Consider the following 25,659-nt stretch of genomic DNA (forward strand, 5'->3'; position numbering starts at 1 on the left):
CAGGTAGTCACAACTGTAACCCAGTAATGCTATAGTTAACAACCGCACATTTGGATCAAGTAGTCCAAGACATGGGGGGGGGGGGGGTGGGTGACCAAGACAACAACGTCAAACAGAGGGGCAAGGGAACAGAAAGGGGGAACGTACAAAGAAATAGAAAAGTGGGTTGAGAGAAGCAAGAAGAGAGGAAAAGGTCCAGAAGGAGCTAAGAGATCAGGGAGGTTGCCTATCCGTGAATCTGTCCCATGGGTCCCATACTGAAAGGAATTGTGGGATAGTGTTATTCAAAGAGGCAGTAAGTGATTCCATAGAGCGAATCTCACGGACCCGGGCCAGGAGTTCTCCCTCAGACGGGGGGAAGTCTGTTTCCAGTGTTTTGCAATGAGAGTTTTTGCTGCCAGAATGATGTGTAGAAATAGCTTAAATGGTCGACCAGACAAGGCCCTTGTCGACAAATGTAAGAGATAGATTAAAGGGTCTAGGGGCACCCCGACTCCCAATATGTCACGGATAAGCCGCTGCACCATTACCCAAAATTGAGAGATCAGCGGGCAGGACCAGAATATATGGTAAGTGTCCCCCAGCCCCACACCACAACGCCAACATTGCGGGGGGATGTCAGGGTTCAATTTATTGAGGAGGACAGGGGTATGGTACCAACCCATGAGCAATTTGTATTGTGTCTCTTTGTAAGCTGTACATATGGAGGCCCGAGAAGCCCTATCCCAAATTACCTTCCACTGAGGAATTGTAATAGAAGTGTTAAGGACTTCCTCCCAGCGATCCATATAACGATGGGAGGGGAGGGTTCCGTCCGCGGGGGAGATTAGAAGGGAGTAAATACTCGAGAGCAGTCCCTTCGTCTGTGGTCCACTCCTACACAACCTCTCAAAACTCGTAGGGAGCGAAACCACTAGCGAGCCCCTCCGAGAGGATAGGTAATGCCGGAGCTGGGTATAGTGAGTGAACGCAGAGGCTGGGAGTTCCCAACGAGATTTCAGGTCATCAAAAGATAGAAGAGTCCGAGTAATAGGATGTACCACATCAGCCCAGCAGAACAAACCTCTCGAGCCCCATTCCCGAACCATAAGTGAGGTGCCTCCAGGAGGGAAGTCAGGGTGGTAGAGGAAAGACTGCATTGGGGAGAAAGGGGACAGGAGTCGGAATCGCCTGGAACAATAAGTCCAGACATATCTCGTGAAAGACATAGGACCTAAAAGGGTGCATGCAGGGGACGGAAGCGGAAAGGACCACAGGAAAGAATTAGGGTGGACAGGTGCCAACCATAATTTTTCAAGTTCCATCCACTTACTATAAGCAAAGTGAGTAGACCATGCAGCTAGGTGACGGAGGTGTGCAGCCCAATAATATTTTGTGACATCTGGGACCCCCAGACCTCCAGAAACTCGGTTCGCCATCATGACCGTCATAGGTAGCCTATGTCTTTTAGCGTCCCAAATGAACCGGAAAATAGCCGACTGAAAGGACCGTAGCATTGCCAACGGAACCCGTACCGGTAACGTTTCGAAAAAATAAAGTAATTTAGGAAGGATAGTCATTTTAACCGCAGCAATTCGCCCGAAAAAGGATATGTATTGCGATTTCCATTTTTCTAGCAAAGAACGTAGCTCTCTGAACAAAGTAGGGAAATTTGCAGAATAGAGCGAGGCATATGTAGGGGTGATGGAAACTCCAAGATATTTAATGGCAGAGGGAGACCAGCGGAAAGAATAGTTAGAACGAAGTAGGGAGACCAGAGAGGGTGGGAGATTTACAGACATTGCTTCAGATTTAGAAAGGTTGACTTTGTAGCCCGATACCAAGCCATATTCATGCAAGAGTTTGTACAGCGCAGGCAGGGACAAGTGAGGGTTAGTGAGGGTAAGTAAAACGTCATCTGCAAAAAGGCAAATCTTAAAGGTCTTCCCATGAAGGGAGATTCCAGAGACGTCCGAACTCCCCCGGATCAGAGCCGCCAGTGGCTCTATGCAAAGGGCAAAAATCAGTGGGGACAACGGACATCCCTGTCTAGTGCCGTTATAAAGGGTAAAGGGAGGGGAGGAGTCAGTCGGGAGTTTGAGAGAGGCAGTAGGGGAGGAGTAGAGACCCCGCAGTGCAGTGAGGAAGTCACCAGTGATCCCAAATTTCTGTAGTGTGGCGAACATGAATGGCCAGCCTAATCTATCAAAAGCCTTTTCGGCATCCAAGCTCAATATTAAAGCCTGTTCAGATCGTTTATTAACAATATCTATAAGATTGACAACCCTTCTAGTATTATCGCCTCCCTGACGACAGGGGATGAAACCCACTTGGTCCTTATGGATAAGGGCGGGGAGGAAACAACAGAGACGAGCTGCCAAAATCTTAGAGAACAACTTCAGGTCCGAGTTTAACAGGGCTATGGGCCTAAAGCTGGAGCAATCATGTGGGTCTTTGTTAGGTTTAGGAATCAACGTAATCAAGGAATGCAGAAAGGACTGCGGAATCCCCTCCCCCCGCAGAAAAGAATTGAACAGGGGGACCAGTCGAGGGAGAAGGACAGACGAGTAGGTTTTATAGTATAAATAGGTGAATCCGTCAGGTCCTGGAGAGCGCCCAGATGGGAGAGACTTGAGAATTTCAGTGAGTTCCTCCAATACAATGGGAGCGTTCAGGGACTCCCTGTCAGACGCAGAGAGAGTCGGAAGGCTGCACCTGGACAGGAACGTCTCCAACACAGCGTCACGCCCTCCCGGATCCGAGGGGAGTTGTGAGGGTAGAGAGTACAATTTGGAGTAATAGTCATGGAGGAGGCGGGAGATGGTGTTAGGGTGATAGTGCAGTGTCCCCGCAGCATCCTTCAGGGCAGAGGGAGACTGAGCAGCCGCACGATCCCTTAAATGTCTAGCCAGCATTGTATGGGCCTTATTGCCCTTTTCATAAAACCTCTGTTTGGCATAAAGCAATTGACGTTCAACTTTATGAAGGGCCAAGTCACCCAATTGGGACCGTGCAACTACCAGCCGTCTCAGTACCGGAAGGGAAGGGTTAGTTAGTAAGAGAGCTTCCAGAGCAGAAATTTGATCCTTAAGTTCCCGGGAGCGGGCCAAGGCATCTCGCTTCAGTCTAGAGCCCAATGCAATACAATGGCCTCTGACCACCGCTTTATGTGCCTCCCATAGTACAGCCTGGGAGGACACAGAGCCTTCATTTTCCGCAAAGTAAGTAGTTATGCTATGCAGGATCGAGTCCCGGGAAGAAGGAGTTTTAAGCAAGGAGTCATTGAGACGCCAATGACAACGGCGGGAGAAAGAAGTGAAAGGGGAAAAAGACACAAGAACAGGGCCATGATCAGACCAGGAGATAGGTTCCATGGAAGCAGAGGAGAGCATACGCAGCATTGGGAGGTTCCCGAAAAAATAGTCAATTCGCGTATGGAGTTTATGAGGGTGGGAATAAAAAGAAAAAGAGCGATCGGATGGATGATTAATACGCCAGAGGTCATAGAGCCCTGCCGAACGAATCAACCGACGAAAAAATGTAGAGAGACGCAACTGAGGGGCTGGTGGTGGGGAGTCCGTTAGGGAGTAGCGATCGGCAGAGGGAGAAAAAACCAAGTTAAAGTCCCCGCCCAGCAGCCAGGCGGAGGTTGGGTATGCAGACAATCGCTTCAAGACCCGTCGGAGGAAGGGGATTTGTGTAGAGTTCGGGGCATAAACATTACAAAGTAGCAGAGGTTTCCCCCCAAGGGTGCCACATAAAATTACAAACCGCCCTGAGGGGTCAGCAAAGGAGGAGGAAACCTGCAAGGGGCAGTGTCGTGAGACTAGGATAGCTACTCCCGCTACCTTCCTGTCCGAGGAGGCCAAGTATACCTGAGGGTAAAGGTGTTGTAGGAAGTGGAAGGAGCCCGTCTTGTCAAAGTGCGTCTCCTGAACATAGACAATATCCGCCTTGAGAGCCACCAGCTCCCTTTGTAGGAGACGCCTTTTAGAGAGGGAGTTAAGGCCTTTCACGTTCAGGGAAACGCACTTAGCCATGAGGGGTAGGTGTGGTGTAAGGAAGGTGCCATGATAAGTACTCACTCAGAGAAGTAGAAAACGCATCAGCGGGCCAGCCCGAGTCCAAAGACCACCATCGTTCAGTACTGGACCTAAAAGAAGAGCAGAGACAAAGAACAGGAGGAGACTCAGAAAGAGAGGGGAAGAGCAGGACACAAAAGGGGGGGGACAAAAGGGAAAGACAAACAGGGATACAAAACGGTAAACAAACCACTGGCATTATAGCCAGAGAGGAGACCTTAGTAAAACATATCAATAATGCAAGAAGAATAGACAACAGCGTTACTATATTTGTCATGGCCTCATTGGGGGAAGTGGAAGTACGCATCAGAGGGAGGTCGCACCAAAGAATAGAAACCCCTTCCACCCAAAGGCCATGCCAAATCCCTACTGTACAAAGGGAGCCAGAAGGGCACCCGTTATTTTAGAGGCAGCAGTAAAAGACAACTATAGTAAATTGCAAGTAAAAGAACACAGCACCCCGCCAGGTGAAATGAGAACCAAACAAATAGTCACAGGACGTGTGGGCCCAGAACTCAGTTCCAGTATATCCTTCAGGTAGGGTCATGACGTGATCCAGATGTGGATTGAGCAGGCCGGCCCCCACCACCTCCACGACGTTTCCCTCTAACTGGCTGCCATACAGGAGGAGGCGGAGGGGGAAGGGGTTGTAGAGCCCAGTCAGGAAGCTTCGGGATTTGGAGATCAAAGGCTGCACAGAACTCCGGGATGTCAGCATGTGAACGTAGAACTGCAGAGCGTCCGTCCCGACGGGCTTGGAGAGCAAACGGGAAGGACCATCTGTAGGGAATCTGTGCCGAGCGTAGAGATGACAGGAGAGGTTGCAATATCTTGCGCTTACGCAGGGTAATCCAGGAAAGATCCTGGAACAGCTGGATAGGTGCCCCATCAAAATCAAAGTCCCGAAGGGTGCGTGATTTAGCCATAATTCTCTCCTTCAATTGAAAGTCATTGACACAACAAATCACATCCCTTGGAGGGCCAGAGGTAGGGCGAGGGCGGAGGGCCCGGTGGGCTCGATCCAGTGCAATCTTGTGGGACGAGGGTTCACCCAGGATCAAGTTGAAGATAGCTTCCAGGGTAGCATGAAGATCTTCGTCCCGGGTAGCCTCAGGCAATCCACGGACCCTAATATTATTTCTCCTACCCCTATTGTCAAGGTCTTCCACATGTGAATGCAGGTCACCCAGAAACGCAGATTGAGCAGAGACGGTTTCATGCAGGTTAGCAATGTAGGACCTAGTAGAGTCATGAGCTTCCTCTAAGTCGTCCACTCGGCCTGAGACATGTTGGAGATCTTGGCGCATATCTGCTATTTCGGCCCTGCAGGCCTCTCTGACTTCAGCAATAAGAACCTTGAAGTCCCCCTTTGTCGGCAATTGAGAAAGCAATAGAGAGAGGTCAGGGGTAGCCGGGATAGGAGCAGGGACCCCCGAACACTCCAATTCAGAATCCAGGCCATCCCCCCAGCCACCGGGTGCTACAGACAAAGAAGGAGCCTCCTGAGGCTGTGTGAGTGTGTTCCGAGGGGTGGGTGCCCCAGGGCGCCCAGCCGAGCTCCTGGAGGCAGACATAGTCCTCTGCGGTTTAGGAGAGGTGCAAGGGATAAGGGCCTCAGGGGGATCAGTCCCAGTAACTTCGGCTACAAGGTTATCAGAACCTGGAATTCCAGCAGAGGGCCCAGGCACGAGGGGAGCCGAAAAGGAGGCCAAGGGGACTGTAGGTGTCAAGCCCTGTGTCTGGGTATGGGGGAGGAACTGAGGTGATGGCCCTTTAAACAGCACAACTCCAGGCGAACGCTCTGAGTCCCTGGGATCCGGGCCTAGCAGGGCCGAGGCTGTTATGAGGGGGTCCAGAGGAGGAGAGGCAGTCCCAGATGGAGGTATGGGGTGAAACAGGGCCGGAGAGGCACCTACCTCCACAGTGCAGCAATCCACAGGAATGGAGCCCAGGTCCCCCGCAGACACCCCCACCTCAGGGGGAGAGGAAGATGGCGGGCAGACTGTCCCTCCAGGCAGCACACCAAGGTCCGGAGCAGTCAGCGGCAGCAAAGGTGATGGTGCAGGGGTCCCCGTAGAGTCAGGAGGGTAGCCGGGCAGGACCGACCTAGCAGCAGAGCGCACCACCGCAGGGCCGACTGAGCGGGAACAGAGCGCGCGCTCGAGGCCTGGTGATGCCGGAGGAGAGGCCGGGGCTGAGGCAGAGACTTGGCGCAGGTATCTTGTAATGGCCCCAGGGAGCTGTTGAGGGTCCGTGCAGGATGGCGGGGTCTTCCGGCGCCGGCGGGTGCCCCTCGGCATGAGAGCACAGGCTGGGAGTGCGAATTAAGCAAATGAATGGCCTCAGGGTTTGCGGAGCTCACAGCTCAGGCGGCCATCTCTGTTCGCGGCAAGCCACGCCCCCCGAATCCCATGGAATTTTATTGTGCTTTCATTTGAGGCGGAATTCAGCCATGTGAATAGACCCTAATGGTGGCAAGGTAAACCCATCAGCATGACATGTAGCATCTAGATGCCATATATATATATATATATATATATATATATATATATATATATATATATCTATCTTTTGTTTCTCACTATATGGAATAACATAGCTTTCCAATACAGGTAAATCCTGCAAAAAAACACATACTACATAGAATACGTTTTCTGCAGTGCGAGTCAATGACCCTGATTTACTAAGAGTGTTGTGTAGGTTTCTTTGTGGGTTTTAATTCCTTACAATTTTCACTACATTTTACTTTTTTTACACCTGCTCTGAACTGTGGGGTTTTCCTCAGCTCAAATCCACTACATTTTCTGGGGAACCTTAGTAAATATGTTGCGTTTTTGTGAAAATGTCAGGGACACGCCCCCTTTTCCCGGTGGTCACACCTCTTTTTCGTGTTTTCTCCGTAAAATGGAGAGTTAGGGTGCATTCACACCACGTTTTTGCAATACAGTTCCCGTATCAGGTTTTTTATGAAAAACGGATTCCTCAAAACCGGACTAAACTGTATCAAAACGTGTGTACAAATTTTAACCCGTATACAGTTAAAAAACCGTATACGGTTTAAAAAATGATGTCCGGTTGCATCCATTTTTTAAGAAAAAAACTTATATGTTTTTAACTTTTCACTCCATTAGGAATAAAGTTTCACTTGTTTGATTGAAATCCCGGTTTTGGGTACGGGAAAAATACTGACGGAACCGTACAGGATGCAAAACGGACACAACCTGATGCATCTTTTGGCATACGGTTTTCAATGAAGAGTCAATGCATACGGTTTTCAATATGGTTCCATACGGTTTTCAAATAGAAAACGTATACGGGAACTGTATTACAAAAACGTGGTATGAATGCACCCAAAGGGTACATTCAGGCATGTGGATTTTCGCAGCATATTTCGTTGCGCATCCGCCGCTGAAGGACCTCCTATATGCTGCCTTTATATGTGCCTGCTTGGAGCTGCTATACGCTGCTATGAGCAGACACACTGCGATGTGCGAGTCGCCGCACGCATGCGCAGTATACTCGCACATCGCGGCAGCTCTCGGCCTAGCTCATTGAGCAGGGGAAGCGGCCACGATGTGTGCGAGTACACCGCGCATGTGTGGCGACTCGCACATCGCAGTGTGTCTGTTCGGAGCGGTGTATTGCCGCTCCAGGCAGGCACATTTAAGGGCACCATACAGAGGTCCTTCAGTGGCGGATCTGCAGCATAAAATATGCTGTAAATCTGCACGTGTGACCGTATCCTAAGTCTATTTTTTTTTCAATTCTGGTGAACATTGTGGCGCAGACAGAATATCTGGCGCACTACCCGACAAAACATGTCGGGTTTACAATAGTAAATCAGGGCCAATGTGCAACATTACAATATTGTGGCATGCAGTCGTGTCTGTTAAAAGCACATGGGGGGGGGGGGGGGGGAGATATATAATTGTGTGAAAATTTGTGTAATTTTATTTTTTTTTTTGCCCAGTTTTTCTGGAAGGGGTTTCTGTGTATAATTTTAAAAAATGTGCACGGGACATAATTAATTGCCACAGATCCACAGCCACTGGGGATTCCAATGTAAGAAAAGCTGCGCAGCATCCTACTCCTTCCGCCTTACCTTTTACCTGTTGTATGGCAGCGGCCGTCTATGCACAAAGGTTTTTGAGCACATATCATTACAAATGTACAGAGGACCTGTGAGCACAAGTGAGTAGACAAGTGGGTTGGGGAACTGTAGGTAGGTCCCCCCATTAAGTATTTAGATCATTCCAGTACGTACACAGGTTTCTTCATGTAGTCTTCCCCACTACGCAGGTGCCCCGAGCAGGTAGGTCTACAAGTAGATAGTTGCTCCATATAAGTACTAGATAGTTTTACCTCTATAAATAATTATACCCTATAGCTAGTAGCAGCCCCCTATAAGTAGTAGACAGTTATTCCCTGTAGGTAACTCCCTTGTAGATAGTAGCCCCCCTGTAGGTAATAGTAAACCCCCTGTATAAAGTAGCATCTCCCCTTTTGATAGTTGCAGCCCCCTTGCCAAGATTAAGCATACTCACCTGGCTTCCACGTGGTCCATAATGTGGCCTCTGGTCGTCATCTCCTCCGTTCTGTGACTTCACTCATGTGCCGGAGCGCAGAGAGAGGGATGTTCGGCCTGTTGGTTGGCATAATGCAGACGGCCACAAGAATGATTGACAAGGCGACGAGCAGCAGAGCGCAACATTTAACTTTAAACGCGTCATTAAGACGCGTTTATTGTTAAATGGGTCCTGGATCAGACGGCCCTCCTGAGAGCCTGGCCCACGGGGCAAACACCTGGTATGCCTAATGGCGAGTCCAGCCTTGGTATCAGCTTACTGAGGTACCTCCATTGTGGTACAGGGCTCAGTATGTCAATCAAGGATGGGCCAGGAGGTGTGCCAGGCTGCGGCACTTGAGAAGCTTGGCCCCCGCCTCCTTGACACTTGGATAAAGAATTAAAAAAGCATTTTATACGTTTTGCAAATGCCCATTAGCTTCAGGAAAGGTACAGTTTGCTTTTTACCGCAATAGCCATCAAATTCTCTATAGCAGTTTAGATGCAAGAACTGTGACCCTTTGTGTTGGCCATTGACAATGGGGCCAGTTAATAGATCTCTGCTGAGGTCATCACACAACATACACCAACATGGCTGTCTCCAGCTTTACAACCAATGGTCTTTATTGCTCCAGTAGGATCAAAATAATGGGATGTTCACAACAGCTAATCCAACAGCTTTTATGCAGAGCTGTGTGTAACAACAAGCAAAACCCTGTGAACCATTTACCTGTGAATTATGTATTTCCTTATGGTTCCATTTGGTTTCTTTGGTGCTTTCCATGTAATCTTAATAACATTTGGGCCGGCTGCAATAAGTTCTGGTGGATCAAGACCTTCTGGCGCTGCTTCTGCAGTTATGATGGAGGTGACCCTGCTGACTCCACATCTACCTATGATATAAGAAGCATAGTATAATAGCTATACAACTGAATGGAGCAAGATATGAGGCCTGGTTCACACACTAGAAAATTCTGACATTTTTTATGGGTAAAAAAAATTGTGGCTATTTTTTTTTTTGTCAATTATAGATAGAAATCTACGCTTAAAAATAAAATACATTAGTAAATATTCCAAAGTGTTTTCTGGGCCTTATGCAAAGAATTATACAGAATTTTTTTAAACATTAATGATTAGAATAAGATGTCAGTTCTAAGTCAGCTGACTCCCTGTAAACTACAGGATGACATCATCACCTACCAGATTCCTCCCAGCAGCTCATAGACTCCTCCTATCTAGCTCTACCTGTATACTGCTGCTGCTATCTCTATAGGATCAGGTTATATAGCACTTTTAGACCCCCCCTTCCAGTTGTATCTGTATACTGCTGCTATCTCTATGGGATCAGGATTTATAGTAGTTATACACCTCCCCCCAGAACTATTTGTATACTGCTGCTGCTATTTCTATGAGATCAAGATATATAGTAGTTATAGTGGGGCAAAAAAGTATTTAGCCAGCCACCAATTGTGCAAGTTCTCCCACTTAAAAAGATGAGAGGCTGTAATTTTCATCATAGGTTATAACCTCAACTATGAGAGACAGAATGAGAAAAAATTGCCTGATTTTTAAAGAATTTATTTGAGAATTATGGTGGACAATAAGTATTTGGTCAATAACAAAAGTTCATCTCAATACTTTGTTATATATCCATTGTTGGCAATGACAGAGGTCAAACATTTTCTGTAAGTCTTCACAAGGGTTTCACACACTGTTGCTGGTATTTTGGCCCATTCCTCCATGCAGATCCCCTCTAGAGCAGTGATGTTTTGGGGCTGTCGCTGGGCAACACGGACTTTCAACTCCCTCCAAAAGTTTTCTATGGGGTTGAGACATGAGATTGGCTAGGCCACTCCAGGACCTTGAAATGCTTCTTACGAAGCCACTCCTTCAATGCCCGGGCGGTGTGTTTGATGAAAATTACAGCCTCTCTTTTTAAGTAGGAGAACTTGCACAATTGGTGGCTGACTAAATACTTTTTTGCCCCACTGTATATACCCCCTCCCCCACTTAGCTCTATCCGTTTACTGCTGTCATCTCTATGGGATCTGGATATATAGCAGTTATCTCTATGGGATCATCATATATAGTAGATATAGACCTCCCCTACCCACACAGCTCTATCTGTATACTGCTGCTGCCATCTCTATGGGATCTATCTCTTATCTAGCTTTCACATATCGACCTATTTAATATATATATATATATATATATATATATATATAAAATCATATCATATCTATATATATATCTCTCTCATATCTATCTATCTCAACATACTAGGTCTACAGAGCCAAAGTCCAGTCATGTGCATGAGCCATTAGTCCAATATTGCGGTTATACGAGGTTCTCCTCTGTAATAATAAAAATATACAAATATATAAATCCATCATTCACTGTCTTACCAAGTTGACAGGCCTGTAACCGGAGGGAAAACTCAGCACCCGGGATCAAGTCTTCTAAAATGATAAAATGTTGTTCTCCAGCTGGATGAACCTGGGCTTCACTCCTCCCAGCATTCAACACAACTCTGAACTCCAGGGGGACGTTGGGGTCATACACCCCTAAAAATAAAGATTCCACATGATATAGATTAGAAGACTGTGAAATGTATAATATTCTTCCTATAATAACAGCAGTAGTTACATATAAATCAGTAAGCTGGCTATACCCATATACGTGCATACTTAGCTTGGCTGAGTGTGCATGTTTTCTTAATAGGAAGAGGGGAATAAGCCGTTTCCAGACTCTGGGGTGGCTTATCTCACTTGGGCATTAAAGAATGAGTCAGGAGAAGAGTGTGATGAGTGTGTTTTCTCTTGGCTTTGTGCCACGTGACAAAGACATCTCTTGTTAGAACATTGCAATGGGCTGTTCCTCTGTTATTCCGCCTGGAAATGTATACATAGATAAGTCTGTAAATGGGCTGTTGTCAGAAGCAGTCTAAGGGCTTGTTCACACAAGCGGATTATTCTTCAAACCCTCAGCGGATCTCCTGCTGCAATTTTGAAATGGGGCGGGGCCTCCATGCGCTACATGCAGTGTGGGGACACGGGGTGGTGTTGGTGGAAATACCTGATCACTTTGTGATGCCAGGGCACAGTTATCCTATACACGGTCCGAGGTTTGGGGACAGCTTCTTCTGGGGAGTAAATGAACACACCAACCTCAGGTTTGCGGAAAACGGTCTTTACTGAGCTGGTGCAGATGCTAATACACAAACAGCTGGCTTTAGGTGAGAGAATGTAGCGTAACCCCTTGGGTGCCCTGTTGCCTTGCTGAGACTTGTGGCGCTTACACCAAACAGATGAAAGGGGTACTCCACTGGCCATCGTTCGGAAGTAAATGTTCCGAACGCTGTTTTCGCGCTGTCACGCCCCCTCCCAGAGACTTGCATTGAGGAGGTGTGGCCATGATGTCACAAGGGGCGTGACCAATCCCCACAATGCGTAAACAGCGTTTGGAACATTTACTTCTGAACGCTGGCCAGTGGAATACCCCTTTAATACAGATTTGTGAGACAAAAGATTGCTTCCTGAAGATTAATTTGCTAGGGTGCTGTCAAGGTACTGAAGACTGTTCCGCTGAGGCATGAATCTCCTCCTTGCAAGTAATCTTTGCCTAGTAGGCCTCTCCGCAGAGCACATGACACACAGCACACCTGAGCTAAGCTGTTGATCAGGAGTCTTGTTGGAGCTAGACTGACTAACTCCTCCCCTGCACATGCGCATACAGGGGAGACTGTAGGGGTTCTCATTGGCAGGCAGGGTCACATGGGGTTCACTGCAAGGTCTCATGGGTTACACTCTTAAAGGTACAATAACATATAAAACATCTATACATAGAACAAAATTAATTTAAGAAAATATATTCTCTGACATTACAAAACACATAATTAATTTAACAGTAGAGCTCTAGTGGGCCTAACACCTTGTGCTGCCAGGCTGCCCAAGACAGTCCAAAGCTACGGGACAGCTATAGGTGCTGGGACACCACAGCAGCAGATTTTCGCCATTGGAGTCTCCGCTGTTGAAAATCCGCCACAGACCCCATTGAAATCAATAAGGTCTGCAGAGGATTTTCAACAGCGGAGATTCTGCTGGCGAAAATCTGCTGCGGATAGTGCATGGAGGCCCCGCCCCTTTTCAAACTCGCAGCGGGAGATCTGCTGGGGATTGAAAAGAAATCCGCTCGTGTGAACGAGTCCTTATACGATCCATACTTATGTTACAGTATCATGCTGAATGCTGATACACCCTGTTCACCAAGAGGATTTGTAACATCCAGTGTTCAATTTACTAATACATTTTCAGGAAGAATAATAGGGGAACAACAACATGCATAAGAAAATATTCTTCAGAACTGCCCTATTAAAAGTGTACTTACCTTTACACACTAGTCGCCCTTAGCACAAAGAAGTGAGCTTTTTTGTATGTTTTTTTAGACTTTTAAAGAGGATCTGTCCTGTTTTTGTAAAAACCTTCTTGGATTTTTTAACAGAAAAAATTCTGAAGCACCTTTTTTATGCATGTTGCCGTTCCTCTATTCTTCTTCTTGGAAATATGTTAATAGATTGAAAACTGGATGTTACAAATCCTCTTGTCAATGGGATGTATCAGCATACACAATGTAACCGTCCCATAAGCATGGATCGTATCAGACTGCGCATGAACACATCGCATATATTCCCAGGCGGAATAACAGAGGAACAACACAATGCATCACGGTATGATGAAGAGCTTAGCCTTGAAACGCGTCACATGGATGCATTTTTATTTTTTTTGCATTTATTTTGTTTTACCTTGAGATGAAATAATGATTGCTTTTATTACACTGGGTTATGGATTCTGGACTTTTGTGCCTACATTTTGGATATCCTCTTAAAAGGACCTACAACCAGGAGGGTCAGGTTAGGAAGCTGCAGAGCTGGTACCTTTGTACAGTATATGATCTGCACTTAAAGGGGTACTCCGGTGGAAAAACTATTTTTTGAATCAGCTGGTGCCAGAAAGCTATACTGATTTGTAAATTACTTCTATTTACAAATCTTTATCCTTCCAGTACTTATCAGCTGCTGTATAAGACAGAGGAAGTTCTTTTCTTTTTTTAATTTATTTTCTCCCTTCTCCGCAGTGCTCTCTGCTGACACCTCTGTCCATGTCAGGAACTGTCCAGAGCAGGAGAGGTTTGCTATGGGAAATTTTGGGGCATTAATCATAGTTTTTAGAACTGTTTTTGTGTGTAGATTTGTCTCTATTTAGACGCAGCGCTGCACCTCAGGCTATTTTTTGCGCCTTTTTGATTTACACTTAAAAAAAAAAAAAAGAGTGTACAGACCAGCTGTTTAAGGTTAGTCTTGTGCAGTGGTAATGAATTGATCAACTGCCACTTTTTTTTACAAAGACGCAAAAAAGTCACAAAAACCACCAAAAAGTCCCAATTCTACACCAGCCCAGACTTAGCGTAGCATTTTGGTGTATGTGAAGAATGAAATTTCAGAAAATGTGTATCCTCTACAAAATTTATCAAATGTCCCGCGACCATTTAATAAATTTGGTGGCGTCACGCAAAAAAAACATGCTAAAAAAAAGAACTAAAGAATAAACTAAATCACGCACATCTTAGTAAATGCCCCCCATTGTTCCTGCTCTGGACAGTTCCTGACACGGACAGAGGTGTCAGCAGAGAGCACTGCGGTCAGACAGAAAAGAAATTCAAAAAGAAAAGAACTTCCGCTGTAGTATACTGCAGCTGATAAGTACTGGAAGGATTAAGATTTTTAAATAGAAGTCATTTACAAATCTGTTTAACTTTCTGGCACCAGTTGAATTTAAATAAAAAAATAAAATAAAATGTTTTCCACCGAAGTACCCCTTTAAGCTTTGACCCGTCTAGAAGGATATGGAGTGCGGTTCATGTCTAAGTGAATGTGAGGCCAGTGGCCTCTGTAATATTTTATGTTCCTCCATCCTAGCTGGGTGCGGAGGAGCCCATGTGAACCAATTTATCCTAAGTGTAAATGGCAGTTCTGTTATTTGGTGTCAGATTCGCCATGAGTATAATGACAAGCTGCCAAAACGCATTTCCAAGCTCACTAAAGAACAAGGTTCCCGCGCGTTAATATTCCCGGCACAGCGCCTTTCCATAATTTACAAGTGAACGCTGATAGTTTATTTAACATTTATGAACTTTACAATGAAATGAGAAATTCATTATTATCCGTACAAATAAATAGCTGATATTTGACGGGTTCTCCGCCGGAGAATCGGGGACACATGTCTCAATAAATGTTTTTCTTCAGCAATAACCGGAGTATAATTTGTCAGCGGATCGGAGAGCTGAATAATTAAAGGGGAACTGTAAAGACTCCAATAAATACAATACATGGGTGGATTGCGGCTTGTTTTATAGAGAGACGGGTATCAGGTCTCCTCTCATACAAGGCAGTGGGGGATTTCTAATACATCCACTCAATGACTATGAAACATGGATCGTTTTTTTCCTTTTTTTTTTTTTTTTCTGTTGGGTTATAATGTTGCTAAATATTACATTTACGAGGCTGTTAACGTTTCACAGTGGAAGCTAATAAAATGTAACAATGTAATTCAGAAATCAGCTACATTGTCATTTCTGTGGTATAAGGCCCAATAATGACACATACAGACATAAGGGGCGCCCTAGAGCGAAGATAAAATGGGCCTCCTATTATGCCGATACTACCCAGGAAAGAAGGGAATGATGGAGACTAGAGATGAGCGAACTTACAGTAAATTCGATTCGTAACGAACTTCTCGGCTCGGCAGTTGATGACTTATCCTGCATAAATTAGTTCAGCCTTCAGGTGCACCGGTGGGCTGGAAAAGGTGGATACATTCCTAGGAAAGAGTCTTCTAAGACTGTATCCACCTTTTCCAGCCCACGGGAGCACCTGAAAGCTGAACTAATTTATGCAGGAAAAGTCATCAACTGCCGAGCCGTGAAGTTCGTGACGAATCGAATTTACTGTAAGTTCGCTCATCTCTAGTGGAGACCTTCTCAGAAGCCTTAGGAAAATACTTCACCCCCTTTATGGCTCAATAGTGAGGAGGGAAACTCCTGGATTTTCAGCCGATTGGCGGATATTCCATAGTGTGAATGGGCCTCTATAGATGGAAATGCATTTTCAAGAGGATTCCGTCAATTCTTTCTGCAGAGTCTGGAGTCGGAATTGCCACGGAAATTCCGCCGTGTGCGCGGTGCAGTAGAGTCAAATTAAAAACCAGAGTCTGAGGCTAGGTTCACACTAACTTTGAAATTGCAGGCAGAAATTTTGCTTACTAAAAGGTATACTATAGTGAATGGGTTTCCGTTCACAAATTCACACTTTGGAATTTTTGAAGCGGAATTTGTGAATGGAAAATCCGCTTTAAAATTTCCGCCTGTGGTGCTCTTTCTTCAGGCGGAAATACTTGCGGAAGACATTGCTGTCTATTGGGGACTTCAATTTCAGCGTGATCCTAGTACCGACTGATTCAGTCGTCGCTGGCCGCACTCGGCATGTCCGGGCGGAAATTTTCCGTCTGGAGATTCTGCAGTGTGAACCTAGCCAAGGGTCTATTCACACGGGGGGAATTTCCGCTTTCGGAATTCTGCTTGCGGAATTTTGCCTCAAATTGAAGCGCATAGACTTCTATAGGATTCCGCACTCCCACTCCCACTTCTGAATTTCCGCTTGCGGAACACCTTCTCAAATTAAAGCCCATAGACTTCTATGGGATTTCGCACTCACATTCACACTTCTGAATTTCCGCTTGCGGAATTCCGCTAGCGGAATTCCGCAATTGGAAATTCAGAAGTGTGAATGGGAGTGTGGAATCCCATAGAAGTCTATGGGCTTTCATTTGAGGTGGAATTCCACAAGCGGAATTCTACCGTGTGAATAGACCCTAAGGCTAGGTTCACACTGCGGAATCTCCGGGCAGAAAATTTCCGCCCGGAGATTCCGAGTGCAGCCAGTGCTGAATCAGTAGGAGCTAGGACCGCGCGGACACGGCAGTCTCCAATACACTGCAATGTGTCCCGAAAGTATTTCCGCCTGAAGAAAGAGCAACGCCATTCTTCAGGTGGAAATTTCCAAGCGGATTTTCCGTTCACAAATTCCGCTTCACAAATTCCTAAGTGTGAATTTGTGAACGGAAACCCATTCACTATACAGCACATTTTAGCAAGCGGAATTTCTGCCGGCAATTTCAAAGCGGAATTGCAGGCGGAAATTCTGTAGTGTGAACCTAACCTAAGGGTATGTTCACACGGCTGAATGTTCATGCGGGAATATTTCACACGGACATTCCGCTGCATTGATTTCAGTGAGATTCTGCTGCACTGTGCACACGGTGGAACTTGTGTGGCAGATATTTCTGCCGCAGAAAGAAAAACTTCGTTCTGTGGATTTTCTGAGTGGTCTCAGCACCCGGCAGATTATTCAAATATGCAGAATGTCCGTCAGTGTTTTCCAGAAAGTTAAACAGATTTGTGAATTACTTCTATTAAAAAAAATCTTAATCCTTCCAGTACTTATTAGCTGCTGAACACTACAGAGGAAATTATTTTCTTTTTGGAACACAGAGCTCTCTGCTGACATCATGACCACAGTGCTCTCTGCTGACACCTCTGTCCATTTTAAGAACTGTCCAGAGTAGGAGAAAATCCCCATAGCAAACATATGCTGCTCTGGACAGTTCCTAAAATGGGCAGAGATGTCAACTCTGTTCCAAAAAGAAAAGAATTTCCTCTGTAGTATTCAGCAGCTAATAAGTACTGGAAGGATTAAGATTTTTTTAATAGAAGTAATTTGCAAATCTGTTTAACTTTCTGGCACCAGTTGATAAAAAAAAAAAAATAATAATAAAAAAAAGTTTCCCACCGGAGTACCCCTTTAAGGCTCATTGTTGTTCCAAAACCTGGAGCTCTTTGGGGTTTATTGTTGTTCCAGAACCTGGAGCTCTTTGGGGTTTATTGTTGTTCCAGAACCTGGAGCTCTTTGGGGTTTATTGTTGTTCCAGAACCTGGAGCTCTTTGGGGTTTATTGAGCTCTTTGGGGTTTATTGTTGATCCAGAACCTGGAGCTCTTTGGGGTTTATTGTTGATCCAGAACCTGGAGCTCTTTGGGGTTTATTGTTGATCCAGAACCTGGAGCTCTTTGGGGTTTATTGTTGTTCCAGAACCTGGAGCTCTTTGGGGTTTATTGTTGTTCCAGAACCTGGAGCTCTTTGGGGTTTATTGTTGTTCCAGAACCTGGAGCTCTTTGGGGTTTATTGTTGTTCCAGAACCTGGAGCTCTTTGGGGTTTACTGTTGACCCAGAACCTGGAGCTCTTTGGGGTTTATTGTTGATCCAGAACCTGGAGCTCTTTGGGGTTTATTGTTGTTCCAGAACCTGGAGCTCTTTGGGGTTTATTGTTGATCCAGAACCTGGAGCTCTTTGGGGTTTATTGTTGTTCCAGAACCTGGAGCTCTTTGGGGTTTATTGTTGTTCCAGAACCTGGAGCTCTTTGGGGTTTATTGTTGATCCAGAACCTGGAGCTCTTTGGGGTTTATTGTTGTTCCAGAACCTGGAGCTCTTTGGGGTTTATTGTTGTTCCAGAACCTGGAGCTCTTTGGGGTTTATTGTTGATCCAGAACCTGGAGCTCTTTGGGGTTTATTGTTGTCCAGAACCTGGAGCTCTTTGGGGTTTATTGTTGTTCCAGAACCTGGAGCTCTTTGGGGTTTATTGTTGTCCAGAACCTGGAGCTCTTTGGGGTTTATTGTTGTTCCAGAACCTGGAGCTCTTTGGGGTTTATTGTTGATCCAGAACATGGAGCTCTTTGGGGTTTATTGTTGATCCAGAACCTGGAGCTCTTTGGGGTTTATTGTTGTTCCAGAACCTGGAGCTCTTTGGGGTTTATTGTTGTTCCAGAACCTGGAGCTCTTTGGGGTTTATTGTTGTTCCAGAACCTGGAGCTCTTTGGGGTTTATTGTTGATCCAGAACCTGGAGCTCTGGTGGGCCAGTTTGACCCTGGTTCTGGTAACATGCGTTTCAGTCCTGTCTCTGATAGGGACCTAGCTCATTAGAATCTGCAGTTATTGGTTCACAACATCTTCATATGCCAAAACATTTATGTTATTATTTCTGTATTATATTATTTTTTTTTTTACCTGGATCATCCCAAGCTACAAAAGCTGAATATGGTCCCAGGACAGTGATGTTATAAGGAATGGGGATTTGCTCTGGAGTCTTCTCGGGAGTTTCCACCATATAGACACGACTGATGTTGCTCCCTGCTTCATTTTGAGCCTCCAGCTCGTAGGAATAGCTGGAGAACACAGAAAAAATGACAAGACAGAAGCTTTAGCTCACAGATATGCCACAAGAGAAGTCAATACACTGGCCCATTGTTTTATATTCTTTTAGCAGGTTTAGGGGTGAAACACAATAATTTATTAGTGAGAAATACTAGTACTCATGGTTTTAGTGTGATTTGTACAGGTTTTCATGTAGGAAAGATTTCTATCAAGAGAAGGTAGAACTCCACTCCAGTTAATTTTGTGGCAAACTGCGACACAACACTCTGAGAAGCGTACCAGGTGAAGTTCCCCCAACTTACAGATGGGCACTGGTCCAACCAGAGGCAAAACGAGATCCAGTGTAAAGACGACAAGGTCCTTGTAGACCTTAACTTTGCAAAACTCTTAAGGAGAATGCTAAAGAGCCAGGCAATCCTTGCAGCAGGACTTGGGCTAAGCACAGCCCTTACTTGATAGAAGATAGGACTGGTGACAATATGGCCTATACATTGGAGGTATGCCTAACATTAGCTATACCTAGGCTCACAGACTTGTAGTTCCCACTTGTAGGAACGTGAAGTGTGTCAGGGACTCCAGAACTAATGGGCCAAGCTTTAGACTAACTAGAAAGAAACAAGTTCCATCTCATCTCCCAGGCTAGGGGTCTTACATGTGACTAGATTCTTTCTTGTGCTGCAAATGAATACAGACAAATTTTTAGCAAATATTATATTGTTACTATCACATGACTCCGAGGACAGGATACATTTACACTTCATGAGAAATCTCGTGCCCTGAGACTAGCCCTGAGACTCATGATCATATAGAGTACCAGAACTCCCATGATGGAGGTCCCATGTAAGTCCCTTGTCACGGTCTCTCAGATCCTTAAATGTACCCATTTTCTTTTCTTTCTTTCAACATAAAAGGGGTACTCCGGTGAAGTTCTTTTCTTTTACATTTCTTTTCTTTCTGGCCACAGTGCTCTCTGCTGACACCTCTGTCTGTCTCAGGAACTGTCAAGAGCAGGAGAAAATCCCCATAGCAAACCTCTCCTGCTCTTGACAGTTCCTGAGACAGACAGAGGTGTCAGCAGAGAGCACTGTGGCCAGACAGAAAATAAATTTAAAGAGAAAAGAACTTCCTGTGGAGCATACAGCAGCTGATAAGAACTGGAAGGATTGTGATTTTTAAAAAGAAGTAATTTACAAATCTGTTAAACGTTGAAAAAAAGAAAATATTTTTTTTTTTTCCCACCAGAGTACCCCTTTAAATGCAAGAACTGACTGGTCTTCTACTGCCTAATATATCCCATCCTTGACAAGCGCCATTGTCACCACATAGTCCAGATAATCACCTGTGTTTGTAATATTATGACTGACTGGTGTATATAATATACCGATATAATACAATTACAACAGTCTGTGCTGTCCCTTTAAATGTTGTCTGGGGGATCTTTTCTACACTTTAAATAGCGACAAAACTTTTTATACTAAAGTCCTTTCTTTGTTTTTATGGATGATCTCCTTTTATTTCTGATTTGCAGGGAAAGTAGCCGGCAGTCAATACCCGTCTCTTCAATATGTGCAATGACAGAAGTCCTGCGGGGGATTTTGTCAATGTCTTTTAATGATTAAGCAATAACGATTTTTCCCTTTTTAAAAGAGGAAGTAAAAGTCTTGTTTGTCCCGAACCCCAGATACAATATCATTGTTAATCATTGCTTGAAAGCTTAATATAGATCAGCGCTAAACATTACCTGCTGTTGGGCTGTAGGCCAAGATCAGTGAAATTCAGATATTCACCACTTCTTGTGGAAATGACTGTCCCGTTCCGTATCAGTCTATACTCAGAAATCATCCCATTGGGCTTCTCCGGTTCCCTCCAATATAGTTCCAGTGCTGATGAATTGATTGTGACGTGGTGAGGATCCTGCCAAACTCCTAGACCGTAAAAAAGAGCAAGAGACGGGTTATTTTACTGCGCTTTCTATGGTATTTTCATGTATGCTTTTATTGTGCTGTTTACTTTGCTATATATTTACATAGTAAGCATCAAAAGGATAAGAGTAAGATTGCATTCACATCATCATTTTTATATCCACCGAACATATTGTTGAAATGGAAATGATATAAAATCGTATGCTAAAAAAAGTGATGCATCTAAATATCCCCCCAGACAATACTTAAAGGGGTACTCCTCCCCTAGACATCTTATCCCCTATCCAAAGGATAGGGGATAAGATGTATGACCGCGGGGGTCCCTCAGCTGGGGCATTCGTTTAGAGCGTCGGGTGCAGCGACAGAGGCTTGTGATGTCACGGGAACGCCCCCTCCATGCAAGTCAATGGGAGGGGGCGTGACCCGCTGCAATCAGACATCTTATACCCTATCCTTTGGATAGGGGATAAGATGTCTAGGGGAAGATTACCCCTTGAGGGTGCGTTCACATGCTCTCTGTTTTTGCGGGTTTTCCGCAGCATATTTGAAAGGGGCGGGCTCTTCTCGGCTGTCCATAGCAGATTGTCTGCGGCAGAATTTACGCTGCGGAAAATCCGCCGCAGTCCCTACTGACTTCAATGGGGCTTGCGGCAGATATTCGGCAGCGTAAATTCTGCCGCAGACAATCTGGTATGGAAAGCCCAGAAGAGCCCGCCCCTTTCTAATACGCTGCGGAAAACCCGCAAATACAGAGAGCGTGTGAATGCACCCTTAAAGGGACAGCACACACTATAGTAGTCAACATGTGTAATTGTAAAATTATTTGTCCCTTTTAGTTATAAAAATATATATATATATATCTACAGTATGTATATATCAGTTGGGAGTTTCTCGATGTTTTTATAGGCTATTCTGAAGCTACTGCCTAGGAATATGTTTAGGAAATCGAAACAGATAGTAATACGCTTCAATGTGATTTACACAGACAACAATGTGAAACATACAGATGATATGTTTGAAATCTGATTTTTAATCAAGTGGTCAAATTCAAAAACAGGTCCATGTGTTTGATGAGATTTGTCAATAGAAGTCAATAGACCAGTCAAGATATATACCTTTCTATCAACTATTCTGCTCTAACTTTCCTCCTTGCCGATCTATGTGAATCCACTTCAGGCAGGATATACAAGTAGATTGCCGATATTACTGGTCATTGCAAAACCCTGAACAGTAATAGCAATCCCCTACAGGGACTTAAATGTTTTTAAATAAATAGTAAAGAGGTTTAAAAAATATAAATAAGCTCCTCCCCTAATAAAAGGTTAAAAGGTTAATTACCCCCCATTTCCCATATTACAAAATATAAATAAATAAACAAACATATGTGATTTTAGTAGGCCGAGGCCAGGCCATTTCGGGGGGGGGGGGGGGGGGGGGAACCTTGATATCCTCTGAGAACAGATCTAGTTGTGTAGCAGATTATATTTCCATTTATAATTACTATCATTATATGTAACAGGATTTTTCATGTATTCATGCACCTTGTATTTGTCTCATTTTGATTTGTCTTATGATTTGCCCATTCATATCATAGAAAAACCTCCAATATGCACCAGCATGCTGTAAGAGTCTTAAAGGGGTATTCAGGCCAAAGACATTTTATCCCCTATCCTAAGGATTGGGGATAAGATGTCTGATCGTGGGGGGGGGGGGGGCCCGCTACTGGGACCCCCCACGATCTCCGTGCAGCATCAGCATCTGTGCGGGGCTGCTGCTCCAGTCTCTGACTAGTCTCGGTCTAGATATGTGACGTCATGCCACACCCCCTCATGACGCCATGCCACGCCCCCTGCATTCATGTCTTTGGCCGGAATACCCCTTTAAATTAAGATACTAGTGTGAAACTCCAGTTTCTGGACAATCCCTTGAACTAGACTGAAAAAGAAGTGGGGTTCATGAAAAGCCTATCCAAAGGTAACCCCTTTTGGGGCAGGGTTTAAAGGGGTACTCCGCTGCCCCAGTGTTCGGAATATTTTGCGTTGAGGGGGTGTGGCGTGGCGTGACATCACGAGGGGCATGGCTGTGATGTCACGACCCCCGCCGCCTGCACCCGGCTTTTGTTTAGAACGCTGGGTGAAGGCGGCGGGGGTCGTGACGTCACAAGATCACGGGGGTCCCAGCTGCGGGATCCCTGTAATCAGACATCTTATCCCCTATCCTTTGGATAGTGGATAAGATGTCTAGGGGCGGAGCACCCCCTTAAATGACTTAGTTTTGGCTTTTTGAATGGTAGCAAGTAAGCATAACTATTGTGTTTTAAAGGAAAACTGTCAGCTTTCTCCGTAGTGCAGGGGACGCTGATCAGTTTGATCCCTACTGTGCCCGGATCCGCCGTGCAAATTAGGTCCTAACTGGCATTGGCCGGGCTAACTGCCACTCTGACATCAGTGTTTCTGGCCGCAGTGCCGCCCAGCTCATCAATATTCCTCCCCTCTCTCTTCATTACAGAGCGGGGAGAAGAGGGAAAGGTGGAGGGAGGGGAGGAATATTGATGAGCTGGGCGGCGCTGCGGCAAGAAATGCTGACGTCAGAGTGCCAGTTAGCCCGGCAGATGCAAGTTAGCACCACATTTGAATATACCGAAAATAGAAGATTACGTCCGAACGGCGCGGCGTGGCGTGCGTCCCACGCACTACCAGCCAGTACCACTGGTTAGTGCGGGGGGAGAAAGCTGACAGTTTTCCTTTTGAAATGGGGTGATCTGGCCTGGGCACCTTACCTTGAGGAGGAGCTTGTGATGTGTAGCCTGATGTCATCTCACTGCTATTACATCCTACAGGAGTGCAGACTGTCAGGAAGAAGAGATATTTTGTATATGGTTGAAGACCTAGAGGAATGAAAGGAAGACATGTTGAAATGATCCTCCTAAAGTAAAAGTTACTTGTCGTGAGTCATGTCGTGAACAAGTGATGACCTCGCTGTATGTAGTAGAAGGGTATCAGGTGTGGCATTTATATCTGGATGAAGAGAAATAGATGAATGCACAATCCATATTTAATATATAAGGCATCCATAATACTTTAACCTAATACAGTCAAATTCTACAAATTACTGTATATGTATAATTTTAATACAGTCTGGAAGGAAGTCCTGGTGATGTAATGACATGGTTGTGTCACTTGGCTGAAGTCTGTCACTCCTGTTACCTCCAGAAACAGGCACAATCGTATGTTTATCTCAATAGGGAGAGGAGAATAATAATGACATCCCCGGCAACAACTTATTTCCTGAAAGAACATAGTATTGAGCCTACTAAAACTCATCATGCCCATTATAGACATGAGACTGTTCACCGATTCCCACTATAGACATGAAACTGTTCACTGATCCCACCATAGACATGAGACTATTCACTGATCCCACCATAGACATGAGACTATTCATTGATCCCACCATAGACATGAAACTATTCATTGATCCCACCATAGACAAGAGATTATTAACTGATCCCATGAGACATGAGACTGTTCACCAATTACACCATGGACATAAGATTTTTCACCAATCACACCATGGACATGAGACTGTTTACCAATTCCACTATAGACATAACACTGTTCACCAGTCTCACCATTGACATAAGACTGTTCACCGATCCCACTATAGACATGAGAGTATACACCAGTCCCCCCATAGACATGAGACCGTTCACTGATCCCACCATGGACATGAGACTGTTCAGCTATCCCACCACAGACATAAGACTGCTGGTCGGTCCCACCACCAGTTGCTGGTATGGGCATCTTTTTTCTCAAGTGTATGTCAGCTTTATTGTCTTCTTGATAGCGAACAGTCTCCAAAGTGCAAAAAAAGTAAATGTTTTTGATGTTTGCGTTGAAGACTGCTCATGAACACCTGACCCAAATAGATGATGGTTAAGAAATTTTTCATTGTGGATTTATTTACTGCTTAAGATACCACTCAAGTTGTCCATTATAATCTCTGAACATCAATGTCATCCATTGTTTAGACAGGGTAACCTTGTATCCTCCAGCATTGCTCCAGATTTTGTAAATATGGAAGGGTTCCACTGGGCCCTATAGTGACAGAACCACATTGGACATCCCGTCTATCTCACATGCCTATTGACCAACACAAGACATAGTTTACCCAAACCAACCTAGGATGTCAGGTGAAATGGGTTTTGTTATTTGCTTAGGATTTTTTTAGGTTGGTGCTGGCACCGGCACTGGTCCTACATAAATTCCCCAAAGATATTTTTTTATACGTGCAAAGCCAAGGGATTAAATGACAGGACCCATGCCCCCCTCCAGCCTTATGCAAATGATGATGCTGTTACGCCGAGCGCTCCGGGTCCCCGCTCCTCCCCGGAGCGCTCGCTACACTCTCCTCACTGCAGCGCTCCGGTCAGATCCACTGACCCGGGGCGCTGCGATACCGCCTCCAGCCGGGATGCGATTCGCGATGCGGGTAGCGCCCGCTCGCGATGCGCACCCCGGCTCCCGTACCTGACTCGCTCTCCGTCGGTCCTGTCCCGGCGCGCGCGGCCCCGCTCCCTAGGGCGCGCGCGCGCCGGGTCTTTGCGATTTAAAGGGCCACTGCGCCGCTGATTGGCGCAGTGGTTCCAATTAGTGTGTTCACCTGTGCACTTCCCTATATCACCTCACTTCCCCTGCACTCCCTTGCCGGATCTTGTTGCCATCGTGCCAGTGAAAGCGTTTCCTTGTGTGTTCCTAGCCTGTGTTCCAGACCTCCTGCCGTTGCCCCTGAC

At 45.4% G+C, this 25,659-nt stretch overlaps 1 protein-coding gene across 3 annotated transcripts in view; it reads right to left on the minus strand.

Annotated features, from left to right (window-relative positions):
- USH2A (usherin) overlaps positions 1–25,659 on the minus strand; it is a 1,021,568-nt gene that overhangs the window by 140,756 nt on the left and 855,153 nt on the right. For all 3 annotated transcript variants that reach the window (XM_056568336.1, XM_056568335.1, XM_056568334.1), the window contains 5 exons: positions 23,647–23,754; positions 20,687–20,870; positions 18,799–18,956; positions 11,031–11,189; positions 9,356–9,518 (listed from right to left, as the gene is read on the minus strand). In XM_056568336.1, the coding sequence (XP_056424311.1) occupies positions 9,356–9,518; positions 11,031–11,189; positions 18,799–18,956; positions 20,687–20,870; positions 23,647–23,754 (772 nt within the window). The remainder of the gene's footprint in view (positions 1–9,355; positions 9,519–11,030; positions 11,190–18,798; positions 18,957–20,686; positions 20,871–23,646; positions 23,755–25,659) is intronic.

The sequence above is a fragment of the Hyla sarda genome, chromosome 3 (genome assembly GCF_029499605.1).
Source record: "Hyla sarda isolate aHylSar1 chromosome 3, aHylSar1.hap1, whole genome shotgun sequence".
NCBI lineage: Eukaryota > Metazoa > Chordata > Amphibia > Anura > Hylidae > Hyla > Hyla sarda.